At 31.1% G+C, this 25,432-nt stretch overlaps 7 protein-coding genes across 15 annotated transcripts; 3 read left to right on the plus strand and 4 right to left on the minus strand.

The window, feature by feature from the left end:
* LOC126929018 (ran GTPase-activating protein 1-like) lies at window positions 1-3,110 on the plus strand. 2 transcript variants are annotated; one of them, XM_050745009.1, is made up of 6 exons: window positions 1-257; window positions 820-948; window positions 1,081-1,500; window positions 1,572-2,371; window positions 2,452-2,676; window positions 2,752-3,110. In XM_050745009.1, the coding sequence occupies exons 2-6, from the start codon at window positions 831-833 to the stop codon at window positions 2,971-2,973; spliced, it is 1,785 nt and encodes a 594-aa protein (XP_050600966.1). In that variant the 5' UTR covers window positions 1-257; window positions 820-830; the 3' UTR covers window positions 2,974-3,110. The 2 variants fall into 2 exon arrangements, with proteins under 2 accessions (XP_050600966.1, XP_050600975.1); XM_050745018.1 differs by having other exon boundaries at window positions 823-948.
* Window positions 3,111-3,785: 675 nt separating this feature from the next.
* On the minus strand, window positions 3,786-7,061 carry LOC126913785 (phosphatidylserine lipase ABHD16A). The gene is made up of 11 exons (XM_050717023.1): window positions 6,868-7,061; window positions 6,740-6,793; window positions 6,049-6,359; window positions 5,785-5,969; window positions 5,597-5,711; window positions 5,374-5,509; window positions 4,972-5,136; window positions 4,736-4,863; window positions 4,465-4,664; window positions 4,222-4,373; window positions 3,786-4,155 (listed from the first exon to the last, which is right to left on the minus strand). Exons 1-11 carry the CDS (start codon window positions 6,955-6,957, stop codon window positions 3,988-3,990), a joined length of 1,704 nt encoding a protein of 567 aa, XP_050572980.1. The 5' UTR covers window positions 6,958-7,061; the 3' UTR covers window positions 3,786-3,987.
* Window positions 7,062-7,997: 936 nt separating this feature from the next.
* LOC126913967 (endothelial differentiation-related factor 1 homolog) lies at window positions 7,998-9,778 on the plus strand. Its single transcript, XM_050717265.1, has 4 exons — window positions 7,998-8,380; window positions 8,472-8,523; window positions 8,812-8,972; window positions 9,058-9,778. The coding sequence occupies exons 1-4, from the start codon at window positions 8,306-8,308 to the stop codon at window positions 9,211-9,213; spliced, it is 444 nt and encodes a 147-aa protein (XP_050573222.1). The 5' UTR covers window positions 7,998-8,305; the 3' UTR covers window positions 9,214-9,778.
* Window positions 9,770-11,092, minus strand: LOC126913934 (proteasome subunit beta type-1). The gene is made up of 4 exons (XM_050717247.1): window positions 10,802-11,092; window positions 10,431-10,620; window positions 10,093-10,329; window positions 9,770-10,023 (listed from the first exon to the last, which is right to left on the minus strand). The coding sequence occupies exons 1-4, from the start codon at window positions 10,897-10,899 to the stop codon at window positions 9,838-9,840; spliced, it is 711 nt and encodes a 236-aa protein (XP_050573204.1). The 5' UTR covers window positions 10,900-11,092; the 3' UTR covers window positions 9,770-9,837.
* Window positions 11,093-11,183: 91 nt separating this feature from the next.
* LOC126913850 (GDP-mannose 4,6 dehydratase) lies at window positions 11,184-22,148 on the plus strand. 8 transcript variants are annotated; one of them, XR_007709494.1, is made up of 10 exons: window positions 11,184-11,334; window positions 11,696-11,813; window positions 12,035-12,277; window positions 12,354-12,546; window positions 12,626-12,858; window positions 12,932-13,147; window positions 13,226-13,294; window positions 16,240-16,398; window positions 17,489-17,706; window positions 18,289-18,728. XR_007709494.1 is itself a non-coding variant. In XM_050717120.1 (7 exons), exons 1-7 carry the CDS (start codon window positions 11,760-11,762, stop codon window positions 16,227-16,229), a joined length of 1,026 nt encoding a protein of 341 aa, XP_050573077.1. In that variant the 5' UTR covers window positions 11,618-11,759; the 3' UTR covers window positions 16,230-16,839. The 8 variants fall into 8 exon arrangements, 3 of the variants coding, with proteins under 3 accessions (XP_050573077.1, XP_050573048.1, XP_050573066.1); XR_007709501.1 differs by lacking the exon at window positions 11,184-11,334 and adding an exon at window positions 21,852-22,148 and having other exon boundaries at window positions 11,618-11,813; window positions 18,289-18,676; XR_007709482.1 differs by lacking the exon at window positions 11,184-11,334 and having other exon boundaries at window positions 11,618-11,813.
* LOC126913920 (forkhead box protein I1-like) lies at window positions 14,160-16,200 on the minus strand. Its single transcript, XM_050717221.1, has 2 exons — window positions 14,638-16,200; window positions 14,160-14,392 (listed from the first exon to the last, which is right to left on the minus strand). The coding sequence occupies exons 1-2, from the start codon at window positions 15,223-15,225 to the stop codon at window positions 14,228-14,230; spliced, it is 753 nt and encodes a 250-aa protein (XP_050573178.1). The 5' UTR covers window positions 15,226-16,200; the 3' UTR covers window positions 14,160-14,227.
* On the minus strand, window positions 18,793-22,803 carry LOC126913834 (retinoid-inducible serine carboxypeptidase-like). The gene is made up of 9 exons (XM_050717089.1): window positions 22,504-22,803; window positions 21,370-21,599; window positions 20,618-20,848; window positions 20,408-20,518; window positions 20,073-20,307; window positions 19,801-19,950; window positions 19,492-19,569; window positions 19,110-19,264; window positions 18,793-18,938 (listed from the first exon to the last, which is right to left on the minus strand). Exons 1-9 carry the CDS (start codon window positions 22,559-22,561, stop codon window positions 18,882-18,884), a joined length of 1,305 nt encoding a protein of 434 aa, XP_050573046.1. The 5' UTR covers window positions 22,562-22,803; the 3' UTR covers window positions 18,793-18,881.
* Between the last annotated feature and the right edge of the window lie 2,629 nt (window positions 22,804-25,432).

Below are 25,432 nucleotides of genomic sequence, written 5' to 3' on the forward strand. Positions count from 1 at the left end.
TGCAACTGCGGGCGTATGCCTAAGAGGATGAGGAACATAGATTGGTTGACATGTTTCGCGCGAAATTCATTTAATTGATTTGTTGGTACTACTGTCTGGGTTTCTTTTTATTAAAAAGGAAAATCTTTATTGAGATCTTTATCTTCATGAAACTACAATAAAACGCACAAACATATAGAATTGAGTAACACTTAAAGTTCGCGTTAGAAATATTAAGGCAGATTCTCGATCCACATTTGCAACGTATCAAGAGAGAGGTAATAACAGACATGTGCATTATTTAATAAAAGGAATCTTTTATGAATATTAATGAGCAATATTATTAGACTACACCACTATAAAAATAAAGCTGCGTTTACATTTTATTTACATTTTGTTCTATATGTTACAATATGTAATTATGTAATAGTACAAATAGTTATAATACATCAATATATAGATAAGTAGATTTTATTACGACATAATACACATTTGCATTTTGTTATGACAATTTCTATGACGTATTCCTGATGGACTACTACAATCATAAATGTAAGCACGCGCATTGGCTGAAAATCTCACATATACGTATGTATGTATGTATATTATACGATATGTGTAGTATGAGAAAATTACATTATGAATTTTTGAACAGTTGGTACATAACTCCCGCGTTTACTAGCGCGTGGTGATGCGTTGCATTTGTATCAACATTATGAATAAGTTTCGAAATTAAGTGTTATTCAAGAATAGTGTTTGTACTCCGAATTATTTGACACTTTATGTGACGAAGAAACACTAAAAAAAGATTGATTATTACAAAGTGTGATTACATTTCAGTAGCTCAAACAATGTCGTCGTTCAATTTGAACGATCTTGAAGCACAATTACAAGATGTTACTGAAAATAATGCCGGTAACGGTGTCTCTTTCGCAAAGAAATCGCTTAAACTTGATACTGAAGAAGACGGTAAGTTATTTACTATTTCAGTTTATACAATCTATTATAGTATATTTTTAGTATTTTTTAGAAGATTATACGATATTGTATAAACACTTTGAAGGTTACGTGAACTAAATGTTTAATTTTCTGTTTCATTAGCGTTGGAAATAGTCAAAGCAATACGAGCATGTACAAATCTGGAGTATTTAGACTTAGAAGGCAACACTTTAGGACCGCTTGCAGCCAAAGCTGTAGCTCAGGCATTACAAGAAAATGGTACATTAATGAAACGTGCTCTTTGGAAAGATATGTTTACTGGCCGTGTAAAGACAGAAATACCAAAAGCTCTTGAATATCTTGGCTCTGCACTGTGTATTGCTGGTACCCGCCTCTTTGAACTTGACTTAAGTGATAATGCTTTTGGCCCAATTGGTATTGAAGGATTAGCCAATTTCCTAACTTCTAGTTCTTGTTACACTCTTCGTGTATTAAGATTAAATAACAATGGACTTGGAATATCAGGTGGAAAAATATTGGCAAAAGCATTATTAGATTGTTATAATAATAGTTTCCAGGGAGGTAAGACTTATCATTCATTCTGTTAGTTATTGAAGTAAGCAAATAAATTAATATATTGGAACATCTTTCAGGATCACCTGCCTTAGCACTAAAAGTATTTGTGGCTGGAAGAAATAGATTGGAAAACGATGGTGCAAAGGCGTTGGCATCTGTTTTTGAAAAGTTAACTAGTTTAGAAGAAGTTGTTATGCCTCAAAATGGTATATACTATGAAGGTATAATAGCACTTGCCAATGGATTGTCTTCTAATCCTGGATTGCGAATTTTAAATCTCAATGATAATACTGTTGGGCCAAAAGGAGCCCAAGCAATTGCCAAAGCATTACCAAATTTTCAAAATTTAGAACAACTTAATCTTGGCGATTGTTTGCTCAAAACACAAGGTGGTGTAGTTTTAGCAGAAGCGTTAGGAGTTGAAGGGAGTTATCCATTACTCGCAGAACTTAATTTAAGTTACAATGAAATCAGAACAAGGGGTGCCAATCCCATAGCTCTTGCTATGGCTAAGAAAGAACGTCTTGTAACCCTACAATTGGATGGAAACCATTTTGGTCAAACTGGCCGTACTATTTTGCGCGATTCGCTTATAATTTCTGAAAGAATTGGATCCTTAGGTACATTAAATGATGATGAGAGCGGAGATAATGAAGAATCTGATGAAGATGAGGTGGAAAATGATGAAGAAAGTGATGAAAAAGATGAAAGTGAAAATGAAAGCAAAGAAAATATAGATAATAACAAGGACATGATTATAAATGGCAGCATAGTACCATCAAAAGTAACTATTGTGGAATTTTTAAAGTCACCAACAGGAGAAAAATTATTGCTATTACCAGATGATGTAGTGCAAGATTTTATAACTCACGCCAAAGTAAGTAAATAGTATTACATTTTTATTATTAACATTGTCAGCATTGCATTATGTTTAACATTCCCTTTTTTGCATTTCAGAATTTGTCGGAGAATGATACATCTCCTGAATTAAAATTCATCGAAGAGTTTACAAGAATAATTATGAAAGTATCAGCACTCAGTACGACTGGTTATGCTGACGTAAGACTAAGAACTCAGTATCTTACAGATGCTTTATATTCAAAACTATGTTCTTTTGTAACAGAAAATGATCAGATTTCTGTTTGGAATAACACATTGCTAGTCAACCTAGGTTTAATAAAAGTAAGTATTTTATGTCCTTGAATTACATGTATTTCAGACGGATGAGGATTCAAAAGGATTTGTTTTATATTTCAGGCTGAAGATAAAAGTAGTGGGAAAATTGATTGGAATTTGGAAGGATGTTTCAAAGCGTTAGAAACAGTTAGTCAAAAAGATTATTTTTTACAAGAGACACGAAGTACATTGAAATTTTTTTTAGAAAATCCAGTAAAAGTGAACAAAAAAAAAGTTATGGATTCGTTTGAAGATTCAAAAGACTCTCTTAAAGCTGTTCTAAATCGTATGCAAAGTACGTAATAATTATTGAATTATCTTTTGTATAATTGGTTTACAAAACATATGATATATGAGATATATCTATTTATTTTTAAATGCTTTGCAACTTGTAAAAATACAAATTATAAATTTTTGCAAAATAAAAGTGTTGCATCAAATTTTTACAAATTTTTTTTATATATAAACAATTACATTACTGTGCACATTGCGATTTTCTTTTTCATTAAAGTAAAAATCTTAATTATAAATACAAATTCCTAGATTACAAATACCAAAATTGTATTAAACTGTTCAGCGAGTCGAATTAGTTGAGGCAAACAGACGCACGTGACTAGGTAGGAGCGTATTTACAACCTTCGGATACTACAGAAGAAAATATTGATGCTTTGTTCCTCATATATTTAACTACTTGGTATAGTAAACATTTTTTGGTTTACACAAAATATTTTAAATTTTGACAGGGTTCTCAGTTCACATCGTACATTATGCATATCATAAACCTGAGAAGTCAAGGGAGAAAAGAAAAATCAATATCTACCAGCCATTAACTAGAGTCCTTTGTATCTATCATGTGCTTAGCAATCCTAGCACACGGATGTTGTTTACCTTTATTGACTCGACTCATTGAACAGAGTATAGAACTCAAGTAATAAATACAAAAGTTTTAGTTGAAGATATCTTTATCAATTTGGAATATAAAAAACAGGTCGAAATTCTACAGAATAAATAACGTTTATCAATAAAACTTAACGTCAAATGCATTAAAAATTATTATGACTCTTAAGAGTTTCTATTACCATAAGAATAAGAATCTTGAATAAAACTCCTAGTAATTAGTCAATTATAATATCATGGAACTTTTATTCTGTTATTGACATGAGGTGTAAGTGTTGTCCGTGATAATTGTAGCTGCTGGCTGTAGATGTCACTGATGGAGTACTGCTGTTTTTCTTCAATTTTTAATGTGTAGAAGAAAAATCAGACTCCGGTCGCCGGGATTCGAACCCGGGTCCCGAACGTTCGTAACCTAAGGCGCTAATCACTGAGCTGCAGTTGTCCGACACTAGTTGATGTCGAGTGGTGGTATTTGCTGTCCAGTGCCGCCACAGACATTGCAGATGCAGGATTCCAACCAGGTTGAAACAAATCCACTGTTAATGGTGTACAATGCGATGATGGTTGATCCTTCATATACATTGTTGCCTAAAATGATAAAGATATAAGTTATTAGATATTTATTTTACACATTCCTTAATCACATTTACATACAAGAAATACGATAAGTTGTTGTTTTGTCGTAGAATCACAGTCTTCTCCAAGTGTGGAGGGATACAGTACAATATCATCATTTTTTTTTATATCTGCTCCAATAAGTTTCAAACATTGTTTTTCATCAACCCCTACTGTTTCGATTATTGATTCTATAAAAAATATTGATATGTATCATTACATAATAATGTTGGAAGATAAACTTAGAATCTGTATTTAATAATCTTTAAAATTATTTCTTACTTCTAGTAGATATATCTGCAGATAAAAATCTCACTAAAAGTGTAGCACACCCTGAGGTTTCCGCAAAAATATGTGGATAACGTCGTATTAAAAGTTTTGTAAGCAGCATATTACCACGATTTCCTGATAAATTATTACCACTGGGGGTACATACTACTTCATCTTCTGTTCTTCGTATAAGCAATACCGTGCCATTATATCTTTAAAAAGAAGCAAAAATTATACATTTGTTCATATATATACACGATGCTTCAGTAAAATTTTATAGTACCTATTTAATTGCTCAGCAATATTCAAATTGAAATAGTCCCTAATAATGTTTCGTACCAAACCCTCTAGCGACGAGGGCATTGTCATAATGGCTAACGGAAGTACATCATCAAATGTAGCATCTAATACCTATAAAACGTAATAACTTCTTTATATAATAATTTTATTTTTCAAACAATTTATATAAAATTATTTGAATTAAATTAACGTATAAAATGTGTGATGTAGTGATCTTACCAAACTTTGAATAGAAGGATAGTTCATAGCAGCCCATGTTGCAGTGTATCCACCAATACTCCAACCATAAACAATTATTTGTTCCTCAGGGAATTTTAAATGATCGATTGCGAAGCGCATTACGCAATCGATAGCATTCTCTTCTTGAAGAGGATACGGCGCACCCTTTGTAGTCATTTTCATGTCTTACTGTTATCATGTTATAAACGTAGTTTGACTGAAGGAGAAGTCTTGCCATTACTTGAATTACATTTAATTTACATACATGATTGATATTAACTGTAACATTGCCAAAATTTCATCTTTGCGATTCAAAATGAGATATAATAAAGTAACAGCAATTCTTCTCATCAAAGTATCAACATAAAAAGTTGTAAAGTTTGATACAAAAGTAATACTTACAGTACTGCTACCGAAACCTGGGTGATTCCAACCCAATATAGAATATCCTTTACTCATTGGAGTTGATATAATACCACTTTCATAAAATCCACAATTTCCTTCACAAGTGATAACCAACATGTTACCATTTGTTTTCCTATAAAATTAATATATAAATATATATAAGGATAATATATCACAAAATAATATTTTTAGAAAGAAATGTTACTAATGTTTACATTACTTGTTACGTCGGTCAACGAATATAGCATCAATTTCATTATTATCTGCAGTTAACAATTTGTATCTTTCCCCACCACGTTTTATTAAATGTATTCTTCCTTTTAGAAGTGTAGATCCTATATTAATCATACATTATATCAATAAATAAAAGATAATACAATGTATACAATAATGATCTATTTAACTTACGAAATGCCCAGTTAAGAACTGTTGCACTTCCAGGATATATCATCTTAATAGCAAAAGTGTGAGCTACAATATACGATAAAAACTTACAAGGCAATGTACATATAAATTCTTTACCAGTTTGCCTTTTTATATGACCACTAAAAGCTGCAATGTTTTCTAAAGTCAACTTCCCTTTAGCTGTAACCCTATAAATACAAATTCAAAAAATTATTTAAAATCAGATACATATTAGTTTGATGTTAGTTTAGTAAAAAGAATATATACTTTTTTATATTTCTGATGTCAAAATCTACAGGTCTTGCCCAGAACTCAAATTCATATTTATCAAGTTCTTGCTTTGTTTCGACAGTATAATGTGCATTTACTTCATTCAGTGTTTTCAAGAATTTCAAATATATTGGATTACTGGCTCTAGAATAACCACGAGCAGCCAATGATGCAATAAAAATTGCACTAGCACTTGCTGCTAATTTGCACAAGAAAGAAATATTCTCAGTTATAGAATTGCTGTGTTGATAGAAAAAGATGGCCACTAATGGAATTGTATATAGACTTATGGACCAAATTGCTGCAAACTGAAATAAATTTATTAACAGATTTGTTTCACAGACGAGACATTTGTTTCCATTATGTAATTAATTTCATAATAAACAATTATCATAATTAACAGACTGCAAATTTTTATGCATTTATATGAGAACTGAAAATACAAAATTGCAATAACATAAAAAAATATATGACACATCAAAAATATAATATTTTCTATAACACTTGGTAATAAAACAATTTTCCACAGAGGTTCGACATTTTTAATTATATTTTTGAGAATATGAATTTGCATAAAAATCCGTAGTCTATTGATGATTCTAGAAACACAATTAATATTCTTAATGGATCAGTTTATGTTATTAAAAACAAAGTTTGAATATAATCTTCCTTTTAATAAAACACTCACGCAAATTACGATTTGATCACCCCATCGTTCTAAACTGTTAGGCTCATATGATTTCTGAAATAAATGAATAAAGACATAACCTAAAAATACACTAGTCTAATAAATTTTGTGCAATTATTAATAAATACCTCAACTAAACGACCGATCCATGTTATTTCATAAACTTTAAAAAGGCGAGGACCAAAATTACATTTCCACAGTGTGCGAATGAAAGACATTTCTCATTTGTTTCAAATATTTCAAACAAATCAACGTTCCAAATCGCCAATGTAAAATACAGGACACAGCAACTTAGCAAATCATGCACATAACATAAGAAAACAAACCGTTACGATTGGTAACGTATTTGTTGGATAAATGTGATCATGTAGAAAAAAAAAAAAAGAAAAGCTATTAAATTCGCTTATGATAAATATATTCTGCCTTCTTTCTTATATAATAATTTATAATGGTTCAAACATAATTGTATCATCGAATATTATAAAACTTCTACGAACACTTGTTGATAAATTTCTAAATAAAATTGATTTGATAATAATATCTAGTTTTACCAAATTTTGTCTCTTTAATAATTTATTATTTTGTTACAATTTAAAGGAAATAATGAAAGTTCTATGTTTTTACAGAATTAGTAATTACTCTTTTATTGTAAATTATTATTAGACTTTGGATGTTTATCTAATTTCATATTTTAATAAAGCTGACTATAAAGAAATGGGGCATAAATAGAGATTTGTTTCATCTATTAAATATTATAATGAACATTTTAGTTTTGATATTTTATAAATTTTATATACTAGGATTTTGTATAATATTGACTTTAAAAATTTCTCATAAATATATAAAAATCCGTGGTCTAGTTTTTACATATTTTCTAATTTATTGTCAATTATCCATATATTATCCATGTATTATAAATGTATAATGATCCATAGTATAATTATTACATATTTTTTAATTTATTGTTAATTATTCGTACATATCATAAATGTGTAAATGTGATTCATTGTCTAATTTTTTTGTTACCTATTGTAAAATTTATTCGACATTTTTGAAAAAACTTTACAAATGATCCCTATCAGATAAACACGAAAATCAATAAAACAAGAAACATTCGCAGAAATTGCTTATACATGAAATCGTCATAATTTTGAATAATATATTTATAGCTATTTAAACACCGCGGTCATTTGATTTATACGCATTTCGTAAATATAGAAAATCAATTGTATCTATGTATAATAGCGTATGATCTTGCATAACAAACGACCTATTGCAAAAATTAATAACTAGTAAATTTTCAGTAAAAATTTATAGTTAAACGAATAAAAAATAAAAATTGTATCATTTAAATCGTGTGTTTGAAATAGTATGCGAGGAATTGGACAATTTGGTTGTGCACGGGTCGATTCTGGGTCCGTACATTAAATCGTGCTTTTTGGAACGTATAGAGAAGTTACTGGAAGATTCAGAACAAGTATATACGATAGTGGATGTGGATAGTATTACGTGCGACATTGATAATACAATTTTTCATTTCTATCGGCATATTCAACTTTTTTCAATATGTCAGACTGGAATACCGCTCCTATTACATTACGGAAACGTCCACCAAAAGCTTCAGTACTTAAATCAGAACAGGTAACTTTTTACGATAGATATTTTCCATCTATTTTGTCTAAGATGATCCCTAGACCAACGTCTATTGTTGTGTAATTGTATTTATTTACAGGCAGTAAATGCTGCACGTCGTCAAGGATTTGTGATCGAAACACAAGCAAAATGTATGTAATTCTCAAGATTGTGTATTTTTAAGATTTGTATTATTAAATCTTAGAAATACATATGTATATGTATACATATAATTCTTTAAATTTCGTTTCATTTCAAAACATGTTTCATATGTTTGAATATTATGAGGTTAACATGATGCAATACAAGATATTGAGTTTCATTATATTGTTTATATTTTATTCTTGGCATATTATATATATTCTAATTTATTTGAAAGTTAATAAGTAAATTGTTTTTTCCTTTGAATTATATAAATAAATTGTTCTTTTTTTTGTTAGGGGGTGGAGGAACAAATAAACAACATGTAGCTACTAAAAACACAGCTAAGTTGGACAGAGAAACAGAAGAATTAAAACACGACAAAATTCCACTTGATCTTGGTAAATTAATTCAACAGGGAAGACAAAGTAAAGGATTATCTCAGAAAGACCTTGCGACAGTATGTTATTATTTATGTAACTCTTATACATATTTATGTTGTTATGTAAGATATATTTATGTATATTTGTTACTTTTCTGTATAGAAAGTAAATGAAAAAGCACAGGTCATCAATGATTATGAAGCAGGTCGCGGAATTCCAAATCAAATGGTGATTGGCAAAATAGAGAAAGTATTGGGAATCAAATTGCGTGGTAAAGATCGTGGTAAACCATTATCACTTCCTGGGAATAAAAAGTGAATCTTGAGAGGAACAATCTGTATTTCTTACCTTTATATATTGTTCCCTACACAGAACTGCAAGAAATATTGTAGGATTGAGAATGACTCTCACACTCTTTACCTTTAGTTATTTTATTATATACTTTAAAATAAAATATTATTTTATTAAATATATTTCTGTCTATTGTAAAGTAGGTTGTTATAGTACGCCTTTGTGTACAGAGTACAAGGAGTGCATCCTTATTTAATTTTTAAAAGTTATATATGTGTTCAGTCTTCAAGTATGCAAACATTAATTTATGAATTATAATTTGTGTACCGTTTTGTTATATTTTTAAAGTACATCCGACTACTATCATTGTGATATACATCTATGAATATTTTACAATTTGGTTAATGTAGGCTAAATAAAATAGTATTAATGCAAATAGAAGTAAAAGGTCTATATGTGTATGCATACAAATCATTGGTTTGATAGCATTTATACACACACATACACACTCATTTCAATGTATAATACGATACAAATCACAATAGTTGTATATAAAGATAAGAAATTATTAAATAAATATTAATTATACTTTTTTAGCGTTAACTTTATTCATATAGAAATTTGATAGTATATAAATTTTATTTCACTCCATTAATCTTTTCTCAATTCAAAGGTTGAATCCTGTATGCCATCTTTTGTTATAATTTTGATACTTATAGAATCACCAGTGTAAATATCTCTTTCTGCAGCTGATATGAAAACATCTTTTATAATTGCAACAGCTTTTTCTTGAGTTAAAGGGACAGGTTCAACACCTTCTTGATTTTTATATCCAATCTAAAGAAATATATTACTTTGATAAGTAGTTACAATTTAATTTAATACAATAGTACTGTTGTTCACTACCTGATTGTCCAGAAGAGGCTGCAGAAGAGCACCAGCAGAACCACCTGCTCTATATTTTGTTACCTCACAATGTCCTATGGGATCATAACTGTATACACAACCTTTACCATCCTCATCTAATCCACCAAGAATATTGCTCACATAATAAGGAAAGAAACGTTTATAATATAACATTGTTGACAACATCTGTGCAACTGCTAATGTTGGCATTTCTTTTTGGTGTTCATGTTCATACATCTATCATACACAAAAAAGATTATTAACAATTATTAAGACTATTAAAAAATATCTTAACATTAAATTATAATAATTAAAAATGAAATTTCATCAAACTTTACCTGCATTCTTGCAGACAAAAGTCTAGTTAAAGTGAGCGTATCACACCAACAGCCTGAGCAACCCAAAATAGTTTTAGATGACAAAGGGAAGAGTTTTTGTTGTTCACGTGTATAAATGGAAAATCCTGTACTGAGACGTGTATCTGCTGCTATTACACAGAAATCATCTCCTGCAAGGGCTATGACACTCCTATAATTATAATAAAAGAAATTTGTATATAAAATGAATTTGTAATAGTTTGAATAATTATATTATTACATTATTTAAAATTCACAATTATATTATTTACGATAAAAAAATATAATAAAATATATAAATATATAAATATGATTCATTAATGTTAAGAAGATATAGGTTATGTACAACTTACCCTCCGTTATCAGCGTACGGACTGAAACTTTTCATTTTTGCTGCTTGTGTCTCGTAATCAGGTAACGATCTTCCCGAATTTTCATTTAAAAGAGCCATTTTCTTTAATGTTATTTTGTAAACTAAATCTTAATCACTCCTCAACCTGAATGACAATACACTTTGCAGTGAAAATGGCAAGCAAAACAGCACTTTTCTCACACATAAACATGTATGATTGTATACTTATCATTGGCTAGTTCATGCTTATCTCTACACGAATGCACCAATGGCAATAAAATTACTTTTAAATTTTGTAAGTGTATGACAAATTACGGATACTTTCAAAAGAACTATAAAACACATATATATTATATTATTACCTTGTTAATTGGCTAAATTTTATCCCCACTATGTTTAACAAATGTCTAGGCGCGCAATTCTAGCATTATACGCGTTAAGTTGTTCAAAAGATTCGTAACTCTTATCATTTTCTATTAAATAATGAAACGTTCAAATAAATACTGTTCTTAGTTGGATATTAAAAAGAATTAGGTAGGAACATTGAAAATTCGTTAATAAAATAGATTTTTCTCACATATAGTATAGTCTCGTTATTATTTATAGCATCTGCAAAGTAATATAGTTTAATTTGGAGTAAATGAGGGATATGTAATTGTTAAATCAAATAATACAATTTTATTAGTTCTAAATTAAATATTATTCTTTCTTCTCTCCACTTGTACAAACACAAAATTTCGAACAGAGTGTTGAGTTTCTATTGGTTATCGTACCTATTCTATTAGCCGTATTGCTGTAGATATCTATAATGTGAGTTTAAAGCTAGCAGCCGAATATATTGCACATAAATGAACGCAACAAATTATCTTATCAGTATTTGATAACGTTTGGACAGGTTGGCAAAATCGAACGATATTACAGAAGAATAGTGCATCGAGCATTTTTAATAGTGCATCGAGATGGCAACTGACGGCAGAAGACGCGTTGCATTAATTACTGGTATTACCGGACAAGTAAGGTTACCATTTCATACTTTGTTGATATATAGTGGCTCAAGATTGTATTTGGAACTTATCATAGAAAATATTTATGTATCTATTACACGTGTTCCATAAAACATCTTGAAATTTCATTGTGATAGAACACCATCTTTCATAGATACGTGTTAATTTTTTGTATTCTGTTTGGAAATTATATTATTTCAATTTGTTATATTACTATGTTTTCTTTCTAGGATGGTTCCTATTTAGCTGAATTCTTATTAGAAAAAGGATACGATGTACATGGTATAATTAGGAGAGCTAGTTCTTTTAATACTGCTCGAATTCAACATCTTTATGCAGATCCAAAATGCCACCGCCAAGGCAGAATGAAGCTTCATTATGGTGATATGACAGATTCCAGTAGTTTAGTTAAAGTGATTAGTTCTGTGCAACCAACAGAGATTTATAATCTTGCTGCTCAAAGTCATGTCATGGTACACATCTATTTTTGAAACTGTATTTTATGATTATTTATAAGAGTTTATTTGGTAATGTATTATTATGTTATAGGTAAGTTTTGAAGTAAGTGAATATACTGCTGAAGTAGATGCAGTAGGAACAGTTAGATTATTAGATGCAATACGTACTTGTGGCCTTGAAAAATCTGTAAAATTTTACCATGCGTCAACATCTGAACTTTATGGCAGAGTAACTCAAGTACCACAAAATGAAAAAACTCCATTTTACCCTCGTTCACCGTATGGTGATTACATATAAATATTATCTTACGTTTAATATTATATATTTCAAAATAACATTAATTTGAATATTAAAAATTTCAGCTTGCGCAAAATTATATAGCTTCTGGATTGTGGTAAACTATAGAGAAGCATATAATATGTTTGCATGTAATGGTATATTATTTAATCATGAAAGTCCTCGTAGAGGAGAGAACTTTGTTACAAGAAAAGTAACTAGATCTATAGCGAAGATACAGTTAGGTTTACAAGATGTTCTTGAACTAGGAAATTTAGATGCTAAACGAGATTGGGGACATGCAAAAGATTATGTTGAAGTAAGAGAAACATATTATTCTTTATAATACTAAAAATATTTAGAAAGTTTTTTAAAATCTGTATACATTACAGGCAATGTGGTTGATGTTGCAACAGCCAATTCCGGATGATTATGTTATAGCAACAGGAGAAACGCATAGTGTTAGAGAATTTGTGGAGGCAGCATTTTTATATGTAGGTCGTACTATTAAGTGGGAAGGTGAAGGTATAAACGAAATAGGACAGGATGCACAAACAGGACAAGTATTGGTTAAAGTGAATCCTAAATATTTCCGTCCGACGGAAGTCGTAAGTATTAATTACACATAACAATAACTACACAGTGTTGTAACATTATAGATTAATTATAAATATTTGCTTGTACAGGATGTACTTTTGGGTGATGCTAATAAAGCGAAGGAAAAAATTGGCTGGAAACCTACTGTTACGTTTGAGGTATTTAATTATTAAAAAACTTGATGGTAATATTTATAATAAATATAAATATATCCATAAATATAGTAAATATTTATATTTATATATAATAATATATAATAATATATAAATATAAATATAGTATTAAGAAGTATTATTTTAGGGTCTTGTAAAGGATATGATGGATTCTGATTTAGAACTAATGAGAAAAAATTCAAACGCCTGAAATCATTGTTTATTGATGATAAGAAGTTGATAAGGGGGAAGCTGAAATTATCAAGATAAAGATATGATAGAAGTTAATGCATTTTTAAAATACATTCTATGTCTCTATGAGACAATAATATTTAAAGGTTTACTATATTATAAGAAATTCCAATATAATATTATATATTCTTGGGTCAGACGTAGATGAGCTTTTTACTACTTAAGATACTAAAAAAATAGCTCTTTTTATTTTATTGATATGTACTATACATATGTGAATACTAAATATTATTTAATTTCATTAGGTATAATCTGAAATACCTAATATTTTATAAAAGGATCGTTATAGATTTGTTATTTCTCGTTTGCTGTTGTGCTTTAAAGACTACATTCTAGAAGTTAAAAAAATTATTCAACTTAAAAAAACATTTAATTGCTGAAAGATAGCACAATTCTTATATACAACAAGTCTTCCTTGTACACACACTATAATTTTGTATATAATGTACCATATTTTAGATTATTCGTTAAATAATACTTTTAATCTTTATACGCAACATACGATATATAATTAGAAAAGTAAGCACATTTTTGTAATAAACAGCATTTATTTTATATTGTATTCAAGAATTTTCAATAACCTTAATTCAGTATATCGAAGAAGTATACGATAACGATATCAAATCAATTATTTATTTATTTTACAATTAATTATTTTGATATTAAAAATGCATAGTTCATACACATTTAAATAGGAGATTCGTTCGTGGATTTTCGCAAGATATTCTCGATCGTAAACATCATCGACTTTACACAATGTCCTTGAGCTCGTTCAACGTTTTTCTCAATTGTTTCACATCTCTGTTCATCTTTTTCCTTGCGTGTCAAATTGGATATGATTTCCGGCGAAACCTAAAATAACAAGGTATAAATTTACAAAAAAATATAATCATCTTTCATATCATCTAAAAATTATTCCAACACTTGGATCAAGTAAACCCAGTTTCTTTTTAAGAAGGCACTGTAAGAAGCTCTCAAACCAAATTCGAAAACTAAAAAAGAAGAAACAAAGAAAAATGGAAGAAAAGAGTGAAAAAGAAAAAAGGAATAGTAAAATAAAATTTTTTAAAGAAACAACTCAATTTGATTTTGCATACCGAGACCACCGTGTGATGCTGTTCCTGTTTATCCTGCGTCAATCCTCGTTGCCTCCTCATCCTTCTTCTTCTATAATTACCATGCTCGAACATCTCGCTTGCAGAAGGGTCTAAGGTCCAGTAGCTTCCTTTTCCAGCTTGATCTTCCCCGTTATCGTTTCCAATCACTTTATCCCTTGGTATCTTCACAAAGCAATCGTTTAAACTCAGATTATGCCTTATACTGTTTTGCCATCCTTGACGATTTTCTCTGTAATAAGGAAACCTATCCATAATGAATCTATAGATCCCTGAAAGGGTGAGTCTCTGTTTAGGCGAAGAATTGATTGCCATGGCTATTAAAGCGATGTATGAGTATGGTGGTTTCTCATAGCGTGGCTGTGGTTTGTATCTTAGCAAGGGAAGGTCCCACGAAAGAGGCACGCTCCTCGTGGTCAACACGTCCGGGACTAAGTTATAGCAGCTTGGTAGAGGACACATTGTTGGAAATGTTTCTTCTGTGCTCCAAAATTCGTAACTTCTGCGTAGATCGTAGTTGTAGATCTTCGACAAGGAGCAGGCGTGGTTTTGGCAGCTGTTTGGCTCCATTAGAAAATGGAATGATCAAAACATTTGATGTTGGTGCACTTTCTTATATTGTTATCGATATTTCTTCAAATTATGAGGGACCGAAATTAGAATTTTTATTATTATTTGAATTTTTAGGATCAGAACTGAATTCTTTATTATTTGGAGTATTGGATTTTTTTTTAAAAGCTTATTATAAAATTGAAATCTTTGTAGTTTCATACAATTTCACTATCTCCTTCCTCTCTTCATGTTCTTACGCGTTATCCTCGTCGATCTTCGTTCTCATCGTCATTACCAGTGCCATTGTCCAAATTTTCAAAAGTCGTTTCAAGACTGTGATTCACACAGATACAATTTCACAAGTAAATAACCTAAATCGCAAGCACTTTGTTCCCTGTGTCCACTTCTTTTGTCTTCAAGGACCAACAAGATCCAAGAAAATCCTTGAGTACCTCTACAGTCGAACCATGCATTCTTTCAGATTGAACAATCACCTAGAGAGCACTTCACAATCATTCACAATTAGTTCTATGATCTAATATCGTAATCCAACACTAGAAATTATAATTCAATTGTTCAACACCAAGAAGAAAATTTATGAATAATTGAACCTCAGGGAGGAAAGTAGTACAATAACAGTACAATGACAATATCTTCAAAAAATTAATGAAGTTAATTCCGTAACACATTGTGGATGGTATATAATCGCATGTATGTAATTTCGGTTTCCGCAGAATATCGGAAGCTAAACAAATTGGCCAAACTGAAGACGTCCAACGCAAAGTAAACGAAAGAGGTCGATTTACGACTTCCGTTCACAATATTAATAAATTTAAACTTACATATGTAAAGAAATAATACCAAATTTTCTTATATCATCTACCTAATTAAAAGAGCACACTTGTGTCATTTTTCCACTGATATCCTCAATTGTACTTCTTAATAAAAATAATTACTTTTGCTGATTGCTTAACGTGTTAAAATGACACGACTGGTTCTTCTAGGTGTTAAACGTTGTATAATGCTTTTAAGATTGGAAACACTGAACCGCCTCGAACTGGTCCGAGTTCGTATACGTCGAGGACTGACTACGATTTGCGGCTGGTTAGACCAATTCTCTAACGAAGGGTGTTTAATTTGACACGGAGATTCAGAGGATGGACCAGCTCCGCCCATCGTGGCTTCCTGGAGGTACGTCGTTCGCGCGTTTTCAATACGAGGGAGGCGTCGCGTTACCTATCTGAGACCCGTGGGTACATGTTTTATTGCTATTTACACATATGCTGTCCCAACACCCACGCCGGCAGTAAACGAGCCGATATGTAAACAAAGTTGCGGTAATTATACCGAAACCGTGCCGTTTCTTGGAACCGCTCTTGTCTTCCTCTTCTGTGCTCGCCACCCTCTCTTCCACGTTAGCGGGCCACGGTGACTTTGACAAGGGGGAAAACCGTCAAGTCACCCCTTTTCCAACGAAGTTTCGCGATTCATTTTCTGCTGGACTAGAAATTAACGTTATAATTAATATTGGAATTATCATATGTCTTAACTACTAACTGCTAACTACTAATTATTATAAATTTGGAAAATTTGTAAGTGAGTTAGGTATAAATTTTGTATCAATGAAATCCAGATTATACACGTATAGTCTTATTAAAATCTATCTTATTAAAAATTTATCTTTGTAAATTCAAGATCTATAAAAGTTGTATGTGAAAATTAAAATTGTATCATGAATAATTTAGATCTACATGTTTCAGGTTTATCAAATTTTTGTTTAAGATAAAATTGTATTATAAATTTTATTATTTACATCATTCTATATAATTATATTATCTATAATCGGTAAAATTAAATATCCTTTAAACAGCTATCTATGTTTTCCTATTCTACTCTTATAGATCTATTTTACAATTGAGACAGAACGTTATCAATAAAGGTTAACTTTTATCAATGCAGCTATTAAACGAAGATATGTTCTTCACTTATCTTTGACTTGCTTTTATTAGGTTTGTTTTCACATTCTTCTTAATGCTTTTATTATCTCATTCTTAGTGATTATTAGTTGTCAGCATGCTGTTGTTACTAAAACAAATCAACATCAAGATCTTCTATTATAAATACTCCTACTTTTATTGTATTCAAATATTTTTCCAAATTTTATGAAACCTTGATTCCTGAAGATTATCTAAAAAAATATCATCACATGAAATAACGTTCCGCCGGTAATTTTTAACGATCCAGTAACTTAAAGATATTTCTTTCAATCGTGTTTTTGAAGAGGCCAAGCTACAGCTACGGCCGTAACCGAAGATGAAGCGATTGAGGGAAGAAACGTCGTTATTTGTTTGTTCGCCGTTTCTGGTGCCGTCCTTCGAGCTTCGTTCCATCTTGAAATATTAAGAAACAAATCACCGTGGATCTGACGGCGGAAGGAACCGGCGGATTAGCGTATTCAAAGCTCCAAAGTACCTTGGTCTCGTATCCCGGGCATCCTCGGTATGTTCTTCGAAAACAACCAGAATTGTCTTCGTGATGTTAATCCTGCGCCCCTGTTTTCCGTTCCTTAAATCATCCCGATGGTATAAGTAAAGAAAAACATTTACAGAAGCTGCGGCAGATGGTAAAAATAATTTTCGTCTAAAAGAAAGTACATTTCTATTTTTTATTCAATACTATTATACTTTTTTATATTTGTAGTTTCTAGTTTTATTAGAATATTTTTAATTTTTTTTATTATTTTTAAATTGATATAATAGTATATGAAATATACTACTATAATATATAACATTCCTGTAAAAGATTTTTAATTAATTTCATTTAAGGCCAAGACTTATTACCTACTCATTCAAATTTTAGATCAAAATATTGAGTAGTTATTTTTCCAGTTATAGCAAATTTTTCTAAACCATATATAATTTTAGATAGGAGTATAGGAATTTCAACTGCCATTAGAAGAAACTTTTAAAGAATTTCTTTATATAATATTTTAAAGAAGAATGCAAAAATATAAAAATTCCTATGAGCGTCTTTCGGTGATTGGGCTGGGAAGAAAGATTTTTTCCTATGTTTTATTTACAGGATCGGGCAACCGCAGAAGCCTTTCCTCTTTATCGGCGATACTGCCCCGCAAGCGCAGGCGGTCTTGTTTGCGGATCGTTTCGTTTTACTGCTCAGTATCCGCTCGAATCTAAACAATCGTTCCTTATTGACAAAATCGGCGGGCGTCTGCGGCTTAGCCAGTTTCGGATTGTTGCTTCTGCGACGTTTTACGAGTGTGGGAAAATTCACAGCGCGAGCCAGAACCACGTCGTTCCGGTAAACCATTTCGCCTCAGGGCCCCGGCTAAATCGCAAAAAATAAACGAACAGTCCCTCGTGGTGGTGAATTTTCTTGGAAATAACGAGCATCGCTATCTTGCTGTTGTTATATCAGACCTTGAAAACGGACAACGCGATCGAAGAATCTGGTAATCGAATTTTTTTTTGTCATCAGTAGTTAAGTGGTTTGTTTGTAATTAACATAGCGAATGTCGTGACTTTAATGTTTAATAGGTATGATGCGGTGCAAAACGAATTTCTGTAGTTTTTTAATTTATTTAGTTCGTCCTAATTTTTATTCATTCAATGTTGGGTTCCATTTCATGCAATCAGCCTCTTCAAATGATTTGCTTGTTATTTTGTAAACTCCTTTAATATCCATGCCATTGCTGCTGGATTATCCTTTGGTACCTGCATGACGAAATAATTTTCATATAACATCTTTATATGAAATAATTACATTTATATAGAATAATCAGTTATAAAGGATGTTTCATAACATGTGAGACTAACTTCAATGATAAACAGAGGGTACGAATGACAAGTTATGAAACAACCTGAATGGTTAGATTTCTTATTTACCATGTGTCCGGCTCTGTTGACCCAGTACATAGAGAAATTGCCATAAGACTTCACATAGCCTTCGATAATGTTCTCTACTACCAAGGGAGCTCTGTCGGACCTGTGCCAGGAATTAGCGTCCTTCCACTGCATCTTTTCAACCCAGCGTAGAGTGCCTGCATCGTTGTATCAATATTATACTTTACGTAGATATCGGAAAAATTATAGTTCTTCGAAAGCGATGTAAAACGATTGCGCAGAAATGTATATTAAATTTTTTATAAATAGTTTTCACATGAAATGTTTTTCATAATTTTGTAATATTCTTTCTTTTTTCATTATTCTACTATTAAATCAAGGAATTGAAGAGATGTTAAAGTGATTATTTTAGAAATGAAGATACCTGGAGTGTCAACGATGAGGTCCATATGACCACTGATTACCACAACCTTTAGTTTAGTTTCGTTCAATAAACTCTCCACTAGAAAACAAATTTGATATTAATTGATTAAGATTTTCTATTATTTGTAGAGAATGGTGTTTGTTTGACGGTTGTACGTAGCGGCGACATTGTTTTGGAGTTTATTTATTATTACATTATGTATGTTCTAACGATGATAATACTCCGAGGCAAAACAACATGATTCGAATTGTCCTTTAGCTCATGTGCCGCTACATATTCTTAATCCTTCTATTATCTATTAGACAGCACCTATATGGATAACAGGCTTCATGAAATCTCCTCCCAATTTGCTGAACACCAGATTGGATTGGGTGCCATGATTAGAAGGTAGATTAAGGCTTTCTTTTACAGGGCCGTTCATCAGCTTGCTTAAGGATTCCTGGCTGAAGACGGAATATTCTAAAATGATCAAATAATTTTTAAGAATTATCGTTCTGTATAATCGATTAATATCAATATTATTATATATCGTTATGTATGGATCATTGACAATTATATTGAATAATAAATTATATTTTTACCTTGAGCAAATGTTGGTTCTGATACAAGTCTTTGCATAGGGGTGAGCTGATTGGTATCAGGTTCTATTTTCGTTAGAATGTTATAGAAATCGATATTATTAGTAACTTCATCAATCACTCCTTCGGTATAGCTCCACAGTTTGGTTGCGTTTGTCCATCTTTTACTATCTACGGCCTCTTTTGTTCGTAGAGCTGCTTTGTTGATCTTCTCATAGCCGTCAGTGTCTACCATACCCTACAAAAATATTTTGCCAATTAATATAAAAAATGGATAGTGTATAGATGATGTAAAAACTGAAAATATAACTGATAACATTAAAGAAGGTATATCGTACTGTGGCAAGTAAAAAGGGAGCCCAAGTCATCACGGAATCAATGGGGGAGATCCAGGCGTCACCAAGGGCTACACCCTTCAAGTTACTCTTAATTTTTTCTTGTTGTTGTGCCTGTAATTTTAAAAAGAAAGATGATGAAATGGTAAAAGGAACATACATGCAAAAGTCGGACATTAAATAAAATAATTTAATTAAAATATATTATCTTACCTTGTACCATGAAAGAGCAAATTCTGCACCCATTTTTCCTCCATAAGACTCAGTGGTAATATATGTGGGTACATCAGCGAATTCCGGTAGCTGTTTCAAGAAGCCTTTTATACATTCCAAGAGATCGTGTGCGATCTCTGCATTCGTTGTCGTATATCCTCCTAGCGTAGTGGTATAACTGAAGCCCGTACCGACTGGGTTGTCGATGAAGAGAACGTTGTAATCTTTCACCTATGAATGTTTTAATATTTATTTATGATATTTGTATCTACTTAATTACTCTTAAAGCTTCAAGAAATTACTTCAGAGATATTTTTACTAACGACTTTTTTTTAACTAACTTTCCGTGTACGTAACGAAAATACTAAATATAATATTAATAATAATCTTCAATAAACTTTTATCAAAAATTCTATGGTTTGTCTATGGAAATATTGATTTATAAAGGAAGTATATATATATACTTATATAACATATCAATCTCTAGTTTTAATGTTACATTAAAACTGTTCAAACCGTGAGATCATTGTATCGAAGAAGGTTAATTTCTTTTTAACCACGACTAGATTATGAAACCGGACATCTATTTACTTTACCAATGATCTAATTTTACTTGACGAATTTCAAGTTAACACCGATAACGGTGTAATCGAGGCTTGTTTAGATGGAACACGATAAAACAAGAAAGAAAGATCGACCAAATCGATAAGTTTCAACTCATGTTTAAGTCATCTGTTGATTTTTTGTCCTACCCAAGTGAAATTCCTCGGCTTCAAATTGACGTCCAGAGGTCCAAGTTCCTCAAAGTTGCCATAGGATGTGGAGGATGCCCCGGGTCCACCTTGCAACCAGATGATTAACGGTTTCTCATAGTAGGAAGATACGTCCGCGGTCGTATAATAAAGCCACCAGAACATATGCGAAGTCGGTCGTACTTTCACGTATCCCCATTCTTGTTCTCCAGGACCAAATCCTTTTTTTGCTGTCGAGTAAAAGCGTTGTTTGATTAGAAGCGTGATTTTCGGTGTATTTGCACAAGAGTTTTAAAGATTTCGTAATTTCTAGTCAAAGTAAACGAAGGATAGATGGTGTTAATATGTTGACGCTACTAAAATTACTAGAAGTGGTCATAGTTGCATTACTTAAAAAAGAAATGCGACATCACAGAATAGCGTGTGAAATGTAACGTTACTTCTTTTCTTATTTATTTATTTTTGTTTCTTCTTTGTTGAAGAATATCTGACCTGCATTACAACGACTGAAGAATATGGTGCAAGAAAGTGTAAAGACGAGTAGCTTAACTCATGAAGATTTTAATTTGGATGTCTACGTATATTTGCTGAGCTTTAGGATATGGCAGTACAAACAGGAATATTCTTCTGCAGAGTAAACGATTTGGTCACTTTTGCATAACTATTGACAGAACTTTTTCTTTTTTTGTGCATAAACGAGTAAACGATATCTGGTAGAACATTAGCGTTTAATTGTTTGAAAAAATATTTGAAATAAAGTATCTCAATTAGACTGGAAAGATTTATTTTGAAAATGATAATTTCATAAAACAGTAATTTAAAATACAAAATGGTGTTGTTGTAGAAATCTAATAATAGGATATACATACATAGGAAATCTAATAAATAGGATATACATAAATAGGATATACATAGGATATACATACTACTATATTAGCATCATATTTTAATATATAACAACATCCTACTATATCTTTAAGCATATTTACAGTATAGGTATTATTATATATTGCTATTGTATTACTATTATATGTACATATTATACATTATCATATATAATATATATATATAATAATATATACATATAATACTTAGATATAGTACCTATATTATACTTATCCAGATTATACTTACCAAGGGCCTCAGAAGCGAAGCATAGTGTTACAAGCAGGAGTGCCGAGAACTTCATCATTGTTGCTTGAATAACAGACAATTAAAGACTGAACGTTTACACCACGAATCTCGACAGGATGGTCTTATCTGCCATTAGTGAGCGATTGATTAGATATACAGGGACCGATTAATCCCGCTGTTTAAGGTTTCCACATTTTTCGGTGACCCAATCTGCTGCAATCGTACGGGTGATTTCCTATTAATAATATCTTATTAATTCCTTTCCTAATGATGAAATGGTAATGGTAAAATGATTACCATCTTCCTCAGGTGATCGCACTAAGCTCATCAGCAAGTCACAAGCGTATAAATACCTCGCCTTACATGTTGTTATTTTGTTTCCCGTTAGTCGATTCTGTCGAATTGTACGCGACTCTCCAACTGCTATTCGGGACATCAAGCTGGTTTCCAGAAATATTTAAAAATAATGATAATAAAAAAAAAAGAGGAAAATAGGGACAAGTACCGCTTTCACGAACGAAATGTAAATAACAGTTATTCCGTGTGTACCAGTTCTGTGCAACAGGTTTTACGGTTTTCTGACTTTTTAAGTAATTTTTTAACTCCTATTTAACATCTTCTATATATTTTTCCTTGACATTTTCTGGAACGTCGTCTTATACCTTTTTTTATATTAAACATTTTAATTTTAACTGACTAATTTCTTCATATAAGAGTCGATCAATCTTATTAATCGAACGAATAATAATTTACTTTTTATTTCTTTTCGATATCTTTAATCAATCAAAACGATAAATTGACGATTTTCTATTTTGTACGGGCGAGACAATTGATCATTATGATTGGTGGATCAACTATAGCTATATAAATAATTATTATAAAACAAAGCCATCCCGTCGAAGGTCAAGTTTGCGGAGAATTTAAAAAAGAAACCTGAAGAACTCACTAGTTTCTTGGTTTCGATACCATTGATGTAACTCGTAATACTTGTATTTATGTGTTAGAGATGCAGGGAACAGGAACTGCGGTTGATTTCTGTGTCAACGCTCCAGAATGTGGACATAGACATGAAATCTTATAAAAACACGCATTTATCGGTTTGATCTATCGGATGATTCATTACCTATCAGAAATTGTATTATTTATAAATTATTATAGCTTATTTATAAAATTTGTTTCTTCCTGGGAAAATGTTTCCGGCATAAATACGATGGAATTCTTAAAATTCCTCCAGTTAGCATTTTCGATCCACTTTTATACGCGTTTATCTACGATGAGCCTTGTTACCTTTGTTATTGATTTAGTCATATGATTATTTTATTAAATACATTATGTTATTATTATATTATTATTCAGTCTATTATTCATATCAATATATATTATATTATCATACCGCTATTAAGACTTTTCCTAAGAATTTCTTCAAACTCCATTATTGCGAAATGTATGTTTTCACTCTATCATAATCTCAACAATCTTTCTCGTGAGTCGAAATTTCTTAAGACTACAAGCAAAAGTCACAGTCATCCACACAAACATTAGTTTGTTAACCAATTAACACATTCATCTCTGCCGCACAACGGTGAAATTTCATTTCCGTTTTCCCTCCTTCAAAACATTCTTTTCTTATTCTTTCCGTGCTCGGGTCGCAGGTTTTCATTCGCCTTTGTTGTTGAGACTGATCTCATTTGCATAACGTAGGAAAGATAATAAAGAATCCGAAGAAGAATGGAGAAAGACGATGAAGTTAGAAAATTTGAGAATGATGTTTAATTAGTGAATAGTACTTTCAAGTGTAAAACAATACGAGCTGCTCGGAAATGGAAGAATTCTGATCAGTGATGATATTTAGAAACGTCTGAAGATCTCTGGTTCAAATAACACCAACAACAATTTTTTTCGTAAAAACCAATTCTTTTTTCCTCTAATATTTAATTCTTCAGTATATGTGTATATAATCTCTACAATTTTCAATATGTGTATTTATAATATATACGCTGTATTAAAGTATCTTCAATTGGTATAGTTGAACGAACCTTATTTCTAAGAATAAAGAAACAAAATGATAAGATGGGAATAGCTACCGTAAAACATTAAACACACACGTAGTTACTATTTCCTATTGATGATTGTTGCCTTCGGTTATCCTTGATCCCTCTTAAAAAGAGAAATCGCGGTTGACCAGTCGATTCGTAGAAAGAGATCCACAATTGCAGGTTCTATGCAAAATTTCGCAAAATTTCCCGGATACCATTACCATTTTCTGTGTCCTCGATGCACATGTAACATGGAAAATTGTAGTCGAGGGTATTGCAAGTATACTTGTTTTTCTTATTCATTATAATTGAGATTTTCTTTTGTTTTTTCTTTTTCGTTTCCTGTTATTATTTAATTTATTGTTAGATATTTACCTGGCATTTTGTGGATTCTGTTGGAATACAAGGGTTTTCAGATATACATATATGTAGCTACTATTTTACGACACGAACGACACGTGTGTACGTGTTACGCAATTTGTTGTGTTACGAAGTTGAAGAAGTGAGGCACGTCGGATAGTCTCGTCGTTAGTCGCTATAGAAATCCTAGTCACGAATTGAACGTTGAACCGTTTCGGAATACAATCTTTTTTCGTATTTCGTTAATCGTAGTAGCTTAATTAGATGGGTGTTTATTCTGAAATTTTACCCATCGTTAGTCTTTCTTTGCTCCAATATTTTTGGTAGCTTTCCTTGATTTTTGTTTAATTTTATGGTGTTGTAATTATAAATAAATGTTTCTAATATATATATTCTAATATATGCCTAAAATATATTTGCCTTATTTCTGACTCTTTGTTTTTCTTTGATAGATAATTGATAGATAACTACTGAATTTTTTCGTCATGAAGGGGTTAAAGACAATAAGTTTTCCAAGGTCATTGAAGTATATT

The sequence above is a fragment of the Bombus affinis genome, chromosome 1 (assembly GCF_024516045.1).
Source record: "Bombus affinis isolate iyBomAffi1 chromosome 1, iyBomAffi1.2, whole genome shotgun sequence".
Lineage (NCBI taxonomy): Eukaryota > Metazoa > Arthropoda > Insecta > Hymenoptera > Apidae > Bombus > Bombus affinis.

Excerpts from the sequence above, each read along its gene's own strand:
- LOC126929018 (XM_050745009.1), top strand. The coding sequence starts at position 831 with ATGTCGTCGTTCAATTTGAACGATCTTGAAGCACAATTACAAGATGTT. Across the intron at positions 2,372-2,451 it reads ATTTTATAACTCACGCCAAA|AATTTGTCGGAGAATGATAC; the intron begins GTAAGTAAATAG and ends TTTGCATTTCAG. Across the intron at positions 2,677-2,751 it reads TCAACCTAGGTTTAATAAAA|GCTGAAGATAAAAGTAGTGG; the intron begins GTAAGTATTTTA and ends TTTATATTTCAG.
- LOC126913934 (XM_050717247.1), bottom strand. The coding sequence starts at position 10,899 with ATGGCTCTTTTAAATGAAAATTCGGGAAGATCGTTACCTGATTACGAG. Across the intron at positions 10,621-10,801 it reads CCGTACGCTGATAACGGAGG|GAGTGTCATAGCCCTTGCAG; the intron begins GTAAGTTGTACA and ends TTATAATTATAG. Across the intron at positions 10,330-10,430 it reads TTTTGTCTGCAAGAATGCAG|ATGTATGAACATGAACACCA; the intron begins GTAAAGTTTGAT and ends TGTGTATGATAG.
- LOC126913850 (XM_050717091.1), top strand. The coding sequence starts at position 11,760 with ATGGCAACTGACGGCAGAAGACGCGTTGCATTAATTACTGGTATTACC. Across the intron at positions 12,547-12,625 it reads TTACCCTCGTTCACCGTATG|CTTGCGCAAAATTATATAGC; the intron begins GTGATTACATAT and ends TAAAAATTTCAG. Across the intron at positions 13,295-16,239 it reads AACCTACTGTTACGTTTGAG|ATTGGAAACACTGAACCGCC; the intron begins GTATTTAATTAT and ends AATGCTTTTAAG.
- LOC126913834 (XM_050717089.1), bottom strand. The coding sequence starts at position 22,561 with ATGATGAAGTTCTCGGCACTCCTGCTTGTAACACTATGCTTCGCTTCT. Across the intron at positions 20,308-20,407 it reads CTCCCTTTTTACTTGCCACA|GGTATGGTAGACACTGACGG; the intron begins GTACGATATACC and ends ATATTTTTGTAG. Across the intron at positions 19,570-19,800 it reads GAAGCCTGTTATCCATATAG|TGGAGAGTTTATTGAACGAA; the intron begins GTGCTGTCTAAT and ends TTTGTTTTCTAG.
- LOC126913920 (XM_050717221.1), bottom strand. The coding sequence starts at position 15,225 with ATGGAGCCAAACAGCTGCCAAAACCACGCCTGCTCCTTGTCGAAGATC. Across the intron at positions 14,393-14,637 it reads AGCATCACACGGTGGTCTCG|GTTTCGCCGGAAATCATATC; the intron begins GTATGCAAAATC and ends TTGTTATTTTAG.
- LOC126913967 (XM_050717265.1), top strand. The coding sequence starts at position 8,306 with ATGTCAGACTGGAATACCGCTCCTATTACATTACGGAAACGTCCACCA. Across the intron at positions 8,381-8,471 it reads CAGTACTTAAATCAGAACAG|GCAGTAAATGCTGCACGTCG; the intron begins GTAACTTTTTAC and ends ATTTATTTACAG. Across the intron at positions 8,524-8,811 it reads GATCGAAACACAAGCAAAAT|GGGGTGGAGGAACAAATAAA; the intron begins GTATGTAATTCT and ends TTTTTTTGTTAG.
- LOC126913785 (XM_050717023.1), bottom strand. The coding sequence starts at position 6,957 with ATGTCTTTCATTCGCACACTGTGGAAATGTAATTTTGGTCCTCGCCTT. Across the intron at positions 4,665-4,735 it reads ATTGCTGAGCAATTAAATAG|ATATAATGGCACGGTATTGC; the intron begins GTACTATAAAAT and ends TTCTTTTTAAAG. Across the intron at positions 4,156-4,221 it reads AACAACTTATCGTATTTCTT|GCAACAATGTATATGAAGGA; the intron begins GTATGTAAATGT and ends TTATCATTTTAG.